General features: G+C 39.8%; 1 protein-coding gene across 1 annotated transcript in view; it reads right to left on the reverse strand.

Annotated features, from left to right (window-relative positions):
• The window catches only part of PDCD4 (programmed cell death 4), a 1,035,076-nt gene extending 1,027,339 nt beyond the window's left edge, over positions 1-7,737 (reverse strand). The window contains exon 1 of the mRNA XM_044064014.1: positions 7,222-7,737. Within this exon, the coding sequence (XP_043919949.1) occupies positions 7,222-7,273 (52 nt within the window). The 5' untranslated portion in view covers positions 7,274-7,737. The remainder of the gene's footprint in view (positions 1-7,221) is intronic.
• Between the last annotated feature and the right edge of the window lie 259 nt (positions 7,738-7,996).

Consider the following 7,996-nt stretch of genomic DNA (forward strand, 5'->3'; position numbering starts at 1 on the left):
ATGACTGCAAACTGGGAGCCATTACTGAATCCCCAAATGATGTGGATATTCTACAAAAGAGCCTTACAGAAACAGATGCCTGGTGCCAGAGCCATGGGCTCAAGCTTAATGCCAAGAAATGTATAGTTATCCCCTTTGGAAAAAAAACATGTACCCATGAATTACCACATAGGTGGCAGGACACTAAACATCGAAAGTGTGATGAGAGACTTAGGGACACAGGTGGACAGTGGTCTCAATTTCAATAACCACATCGCCACAACAGTCAGGAAACCCTTCTATGTGGCACATCTCATCACCAAGGGCTTTTCATCCAGAAAAAAGGAGGTCATTGTCCCACTGTACTCATCCATCATTAGACCCATTATAGGAGTATAATACCCAGTTTGTCGATATGTACCTCACAAGACATCTGCAACAGCTGGAAAGGCCACAGAAATACCTCACTAAAAGAATCACAGGCCTAAAGAAGATGCCATATGCTGACAGTCTAAAAAAAACTCCAGCTATACCCTGTGGCATTTCGTCTACTCAGAGGTGATCTCGGCTTTACATACAAGGCCATGTCAAACCCTGAGCTGTTGGACATGCTCCACTTAAAGAAATCCCAATCCCTCAGAGCCACACGCTCCAGGGATCTAAACCTTGTCATCACAATGAACAAAACATGCTGGAGGAATAGGTTCCTGACCCAGAGACTCCCCATACTCTGGAAAAGACTACCCCATACATGTCAAGCAGAGTGCCTCATTGGCCCTCTTCAAAAAGGAACCTTGATGATTGGATGGGAGATAGGAAATTCACCCCGGGGATCACGTCAGTCGCCCTGCTAGACAGGGGTCCAGAGAAGTAAATACTGTGGGAAGAAATATCCAGGGAATTGTTATAGCTAGGCTTGCATAGGCCCTAGGGCCGATAGCCTAGTACCAACCTATGAGTCAATGTGATGAAACGAATCAAAGGCTAACTCGGGCCTTAGACTCCAAGGAGTAGGCCTTCCCAGTCAGATCATTCAGTGCCCAGTAAAATGAGATGATGAAATAAAAGACTGGGAGAAGTTTCCAAAGTCAAAATTACAGTAAGGGCAGGCAGTTTAAAGCCTTCCAAGTTTTTAAAGCACAACAAGAACTGGGTGGGAAAAAATCAATACAGTGACACATCAGCAGTAGTCTCAAAGCTAAATAGGAAAACCTATTTCTTAGCGTGAGCGCATCCTACTAATTAGCCAATTTTCAAATCAGTAATTTTTTTTTTAATTGGCACTAAAGTTTTAAAACTCCAAGGAAAAAAATTAAGGTGAAGCAAAATGTAAAATAAAGCAAACTGAAAAATATAATTGTAAAATAACAAAAGTATCCTAATCTTAAATAGAGAAATAGAATCCAAAATAGTGTAGCCACACACCCCTCCAAAAGTCACTCTTGTTAATTATTTATTGACATTTGTTTGTGGGGAAAGTACGACTGGATAATTTTATCCATGTTCAGTGGTAACCCAGGAAGAAAAGCTCAATACATATACATAAATGAAAACTGACATCATATTACAATAGGTAATGTAAAAACAGATATGAACCTGTTTATGAAGGTTCTCAGTTAATACTAGCTGATAGCAACTGTTTTCATATATTTTTCACTTGACTGCATTGTATATAAATGTATAAACCTGTATGAAACTATGTGCATCCTCATACAAACTCTGCATAAATGACACTGCACATCTCTTGTTTCTTAGTACTTCATTCCCCTGGTCATTTGTCATCAATGCTCTACCCCAGCGAATAAATTCAAATAAATAACTAAACGCATACATACCAAAAATGCAACAAATCAAACATCCTACACAGCAAAAGTTCACACTGGTTAAGACCAATATCAAACAAAAATAAAAAACCTGCTTGAGTAACTAAATGAAGGGAGTGGCTGAGCAATGACTATGACAAACCAGGTAGTGGAGTAAGCAAATAGGGATGGTAAATAAAAACAATTCATGCTCAGGAAGTTGGTGTGCACAAACAGTGCATATAAACAGCAGTTTCCTAAACTTACAAGGCATTGTAGAGAACTGCAAAATGAAAGGAGGTTTTGCTGTTTAATCTGCAAAGGTGCCAACTTTCTGGTTGCTGGAAGAAACATAAAAGCCCCAAGCAGTTTTTCGGCAGAGGAAGGACATGAAGACAGAAAAAATTCACACGGCTAGTTGAGATACAATGGTTTCTAGCAGCAATTAAATTATTTTACTAAATCTCAAGACAACACAGCAGCAATTCAACCCAAAATTGCACGTGTACATTTTCACATGCCAAAAGTTTCTTACAATTCTGAAGAGTAATCTTGTTGCTTTATAGTCAGCTCCCAACTACAGCACTTTAGAAACTTTCCCACAAATGAGAAGAATGTACATTTCTTACTTCAGTTTCAGCATACCACATGTGGGAGGTGATATCATTTCATTAGTTAATGCCAAAAAACCCCACAAACATTAAAATACATATTACCACTAAACACACATGGTTTAATGACTGCTGCAAACTTAAAAGCATGTCAAACAAAACTACATTTTCCATATCCAAATGTGATGTGTGAACAGCGTACGGCTTGAAGGATTATAAACCATACTAATGAGTCAAGATAATGAACTAAACTGTAAAAGTGCCCTGCCAGAATAGCAAAGTGTACACAAAATACACAGTTTTCATTCAGAAAGTGTACCACACTGACCCACAGTTTACAGGCATAAAAGACATTACAACACAAACACTAAACAAATGAGAAAGTAAAAAAACAACATTGCAGTGATAGTGAAAGACCCTCGTCTTTCAACTACAGTCTTTAAAACAGGCTTTGTGCCATGTGAATGGAAGAATGTGAAGTTCATCCTCCCTCATAAGGGAGGACCTTTAGTCAGATTAATGGGTCTGTAGTTCCCAGGATCTGCTGGTCATTTGCAAAACCACGGAAGAGTTATCATAGAATTTATCAACAAGGACATAGTAGACACTGAAGCCATTCCAGTTTGGCTTTATCAAAGACAGGTCATGCTTTCCAAATCCAGTTGACTTCTCTGAAAAGGTCACCAAGGCAATGGACAAGGGAAAACAGTGCATTCTATCTACTTATCTGTCTAAGGCATTGGATACACTACCCCACTCAGCCATCAAGGAACTAGGTATAAACCTCTTTATAAACACTACACTCTGGATAGCTAGCTGGCTCACTTACAGGACCCAGGAGGTTAGAACTGGTGAGGTCACTTCCACAAAGAAGCAAGGCACCAGTGCAGTCCCCAAGGGCTCTGTGCTAGGCCCACTCCTCTTTGGCATTTACTTCTCAGATGTCAAAGCCAATGCCAAAGGCCTCTGGCTAACCAAGTCTGCGCATGATTGAAAATTGGGAGCAGTCACTGAATCCCGTCCAAGATGACAATATCCTTTGGGAAGGTCTAACGCAGACAAAAGCTTGATGCCAAAGCCATGGCTTAAAACTCAGTACCAAGAAACGCAAAGTACCTTTTGGAAAGTCTGCCACTCCCAGGTTAACTACACCATCAATAAAACACCCTTAAAAGTGGATTCACTAGTCAGGGATATGGGAACTCATGTAGACAGTAACCTAGCCTTTGACAAACATGTGTCCTTGGTAGTAAGGAAAACCTTCTATGTTGCTCAACTTGCAAGCAAGTACATGGCATCTAGGTCTAGAGAGGTCATAATTATTTATTTATTTAAAATTTGTTGACCAGGAGTGTCCAACTGGACGTAGGACCATTTTCAGCGGAAGCCCGGGGAGAAAAGTTCCACAGTTAAAATAAACAGACCGTATATACATTGGATTACATAGTGAATAACAAATTTACATAGCAATTACTTACAACATATTTACAGATGAAGAACATAGTACAGCAGCAGACAACTAGAATCATACTACTGTACTCTGCCCTCATCAGACCTATAACAGAGTACAATGCCCCCTTTGGTATACACCTGACCAGACATGTGCAACAACTGGAATGTCCACAAAGGTCCCTTACAAAAACAATAGTGGAAGTAAACACTGATCACCTCAAAGCCCCATCTCTCTATTCGGTATCAAAGTCTTCTAAGAAGTTATCTTAGACTGGCATGCAAGGCATCCCTGGACCCTATTTTGATGAACCTTTTACATATCTGCAAAACAAACAGCATCAGAACTACAAGAATAAAAGACCTAACTTTTGTTTCCGACAAACATTACATGCCAGAGAGACAGATGCGTTTCTCAGTGAATGACAGGTTCCCCATTCATGTGATGCAGTGTTTCTCCCTACCCCTATTTAAGCAAAACTTAGACCAATGGCTGGACAATCGGAAATTCACCCTGGTCTGGCTCTCTCATATAAATCAAATTTGTGGGACACACATGGTTTCATGGCTAAGTTTATAATGGCCCTTAGCCTGGTATACACCTATGAACCTGGACACACACATCATACCTCTCAACCTCTTAGTGCAAAAAATTTGGACAAAGCCTGACAAAACTGGGGGACAGAGGCCCAAAAATAGAGACATATTTTAAATATCGTTCTTACAAACATAGAAAGTTGCTAGACTAGCAGGGTTTGTTTTACCATTTGAAAACAAAAAATCAAAATGTGTGTCATTATTTATTGACTTCAATCCTCAGATCATCCCAATGACTTATCAGAAAACCACAAATTTTGAGGAATAGACCAAAACTAATGGGCACAGCATTTCTAACATAAGGGGCGGCGTAAGCCACATAACTTTGGGCTAGGCTTATAAATGCCCTAGGGCAGTTAGCCTAGTATAAACCTATGAACTATGGACAGTTGAGAGGTATGGCAGGCACACATCAAAAATATAATTTCTCCCGTGCTTAGGGGCAGGTACGCATCGGTTTACTAATTCCAACCACCCTTTCAAATGAAGTAAACCTGCCAAAATTCTGAAACAAACTAAAGACTACTCAGGATCAACTCAGTTTGCAAATGTACAATCCCGAAACATTCCAGTCACGTTAGAAATACAAACCGCACTCTTCAAAAAAGCAGCATTCTGATAAAGCGTTCCGTTTCCCAATAGCAATTTACTTTTTGCTTAACCAAGAAAGTCTTACTCAAAATGTAAACATCAAGCAAGACCAGGGTTGCTACCTTTTCAAATGCCCAAAGTGGGACATTTTTGGTACAAACATCAGATTTTGCAGGGTGAAACATACCCTCATATGTATTGTAAAATTTCCCGTACACCTGAAAAACATGCAGGTTTATATTGTATTTATGTCCTATGTTGCTATAATATTTTAAGCAAACCCGTTTACATATTATCAATGTCCTACTTAAACTAAGTTCACTGCTTGTACCGTAATAATGTTCTTTTTGTTGCGGAGCTTTGTTTTCCTCCTTGGGTCTCCACTGAAAACGTTTTTCCCCCAACCCAATCGGATACTACCCGGTTAACAGATGTAAATAACTAATTAAATAAACAATTTTACAAAGTGTAGTTATTCAAATTTGTTCAGTTAAATGCCTAACATGATACTTAGAAGTTGCAGATTCGTGTTCTGGCACGGCTCGCTGCTGAAAGGAGCTCTGCAACCAGTCCAGTCACATGTCTAAGAAATGAATACATTACACTTGTTATATGGAACCATATCGCCCTCGCTGATACAATGGCCTCAAATTAATATATGTCACATATTGGCAAATATGCACTATTCAAACTAGGGCTTGTGTTGATTAAGCAAAACGTCTGCCTACTTAGTCACAGAGTGCTCAGAACACTAATCGCTCCCGTCAGTCTGCCACAGAAATAAAAAAACACAAAACAGTACTACACTGCAACAGATCTACATTACTATCACGTGATTTGCCCGGATCAAAATAGCTGCTGCAACACGTGGCCATCCGTGCAGCGCTGCAAAGCAGAAACCGAAAAATCCAGTTCGAGGAAATGTTGTTATGTCAACAAACATGTAATAACTACGTTCGGTTACAGCTCGGACCAAGCAGTAAAATAAAACATACAAACATTTCATGCGTCATAAGAATGCAGACCGGGAATCAAAGCACTTTATTCCAATACTTTTACTAACAAATCACAAAACTCTTGTGCGATAAAATTACGCCCTGGCATGACCCTATCTGGTGCCCACACAAAGGGGTGTGGTTAAATCTGCAGATGGCAAATCTGTAGGAGGCAGGGGGTGAAGGAGAACATGAAAAGTAGCAATCCCAATTTTGCAGCCAGTTACTCATAGCACCACTCAGCAGAAAAGACAGATCTTTCTCAATGCTGCAAAAGCAACACACTCTACAGAAAAACAAGACTGAAGGGAGCAAACTGACAGAGGCCAATGAAATAACAATACACATACAAATAATTTTGATTTACTCACTAATAGGAAGGCAAGCCTGCCACTAAAATTCGTTGCAGATCCTGGAGTAAAACGTGTTGTGGTGTCACATACATGGACATATACCCAAACATGGACTGCAACAGCAAAATAACCCCCATAATATACATACGATTGCTACCATACCTCTCAACCTCTTGGAGCAAGAAATCTGGACACTACCATAAATAATGGGGGACAAAGGCCCCAAACTAGGAATAGTTATTAAATATCGTTCTTACAAACTTCGAAAGTTGAAAGAATAGGAGGTTTTGCTATAGCATGAAATTTCTTAAGGGTGTGAAGTCGAAAACTCACAGGATTGTCATTATTTTCTGTCTTTAATGACTTGACAATTATTTACCACAATTTTATAAAAAACGGGCCAAAAATATGAATAAAAAATCTGACATTCTGCGAAAATCTGTATAGTTGAGGGGTATGATTACAACTACAGTGAAGGCTATGTTGACTGTGCACCCCAACTCCCCCCCAAAAAAAACACAAAGCTTAAAGTAACACAACAGCCACTTAGGCCCAACGAATGCTTCAGAATAAAAGACTCAGCACTCATCTGTAGTGCACGGAAGCGATATATATATAAAGTTTTGCAGTGCAGACCACATCTTCATGAAGCACATATTAGTTTAAAGGCCAACATGGAGCAGAGGAAGGCAATCTCTAATGATACAGTAAAGGGGCGTGCACGATGAAGTATAAAATAATTGCAGTTGCAATTCCAACAAAAGCTGCTGTTACTCGTTAGAAAACACGATCTGGAAAAAAAGGCGAACTAAACAACATGCGCGACGTTAAAGGATTAATTTACCCTCCTGTTCAGCAGCAGATACTTCTGACCACGCGTCCACATCCGTCGCCATTTCTTTTAACTCACTCCCTCTCACGCAAGATTCTCATAGACAGCAGCGCCAGAAAAACCAAATCTGTCAGTAAAATAAATAAATAAACGTGCGACAAACCCTCTACCAGCACCAAGAAGCGCCACGCCCCTCAAAGCCCATCCCCTCCTACAAAGCAGCAGCCCTTACTGAGATAAACGGAAAACGTAATATCCGTAAGTTGTGCATAATTGTTTCATCACTCACGCGCTTTTAAGTCCATTGTATTTATTCCTTTTAAAGCGCGTTTTCCCACCTCTCCCAACAGAATAACATATCGGGTTATTCACACTGGATAACCTGATATTTTTGCAACGAGTTTTCCAGTAATTTATTTCAAACCCGTACACAATCTGTCCTATAAATCACGCCTTAAAATGCGCATTACAATTCATACTGAATGTATGATTTGTGTTTTTATGACATTTAAAACGCCCACTTCCGTGGTAAGAAGACTTGAGTCAAAGGTTATTAAAGGACCCTTTCGTGCCACGTAATGTAAACAGCAATCCAACGTGCTCTAAGAAAAAGAAATGAGTGTAGGAGGGAACATTGTGAAACTTGAATATGATTGGATGCAGTTGAAAGGGCGGAGTGAGGTCGTCATGTTCGGAGATGATCTTTGGATATTATCCAATGAAATTAAGGATGACGTTTTGTAGTCGAGATTGGAAGGGCGAAAAATACATCTATTCTGAGAAATTA

The sequence above is a fragment of the Protopterus annectens genome, chromosome 2.part2, assembly GCF_019279795.1.
Source record: "Protopterus annectens isolate FY-2018-M chromosome 2.part2, PAN1.0, whole genome shotgun sequence".
Classification (NCBI taxonomy): domain Eukaryota; kingdom Metazoa; phylum Chordata; order Ceratodontiformes; family Protopteridae; genus Protopterus; species Protopterus annectens.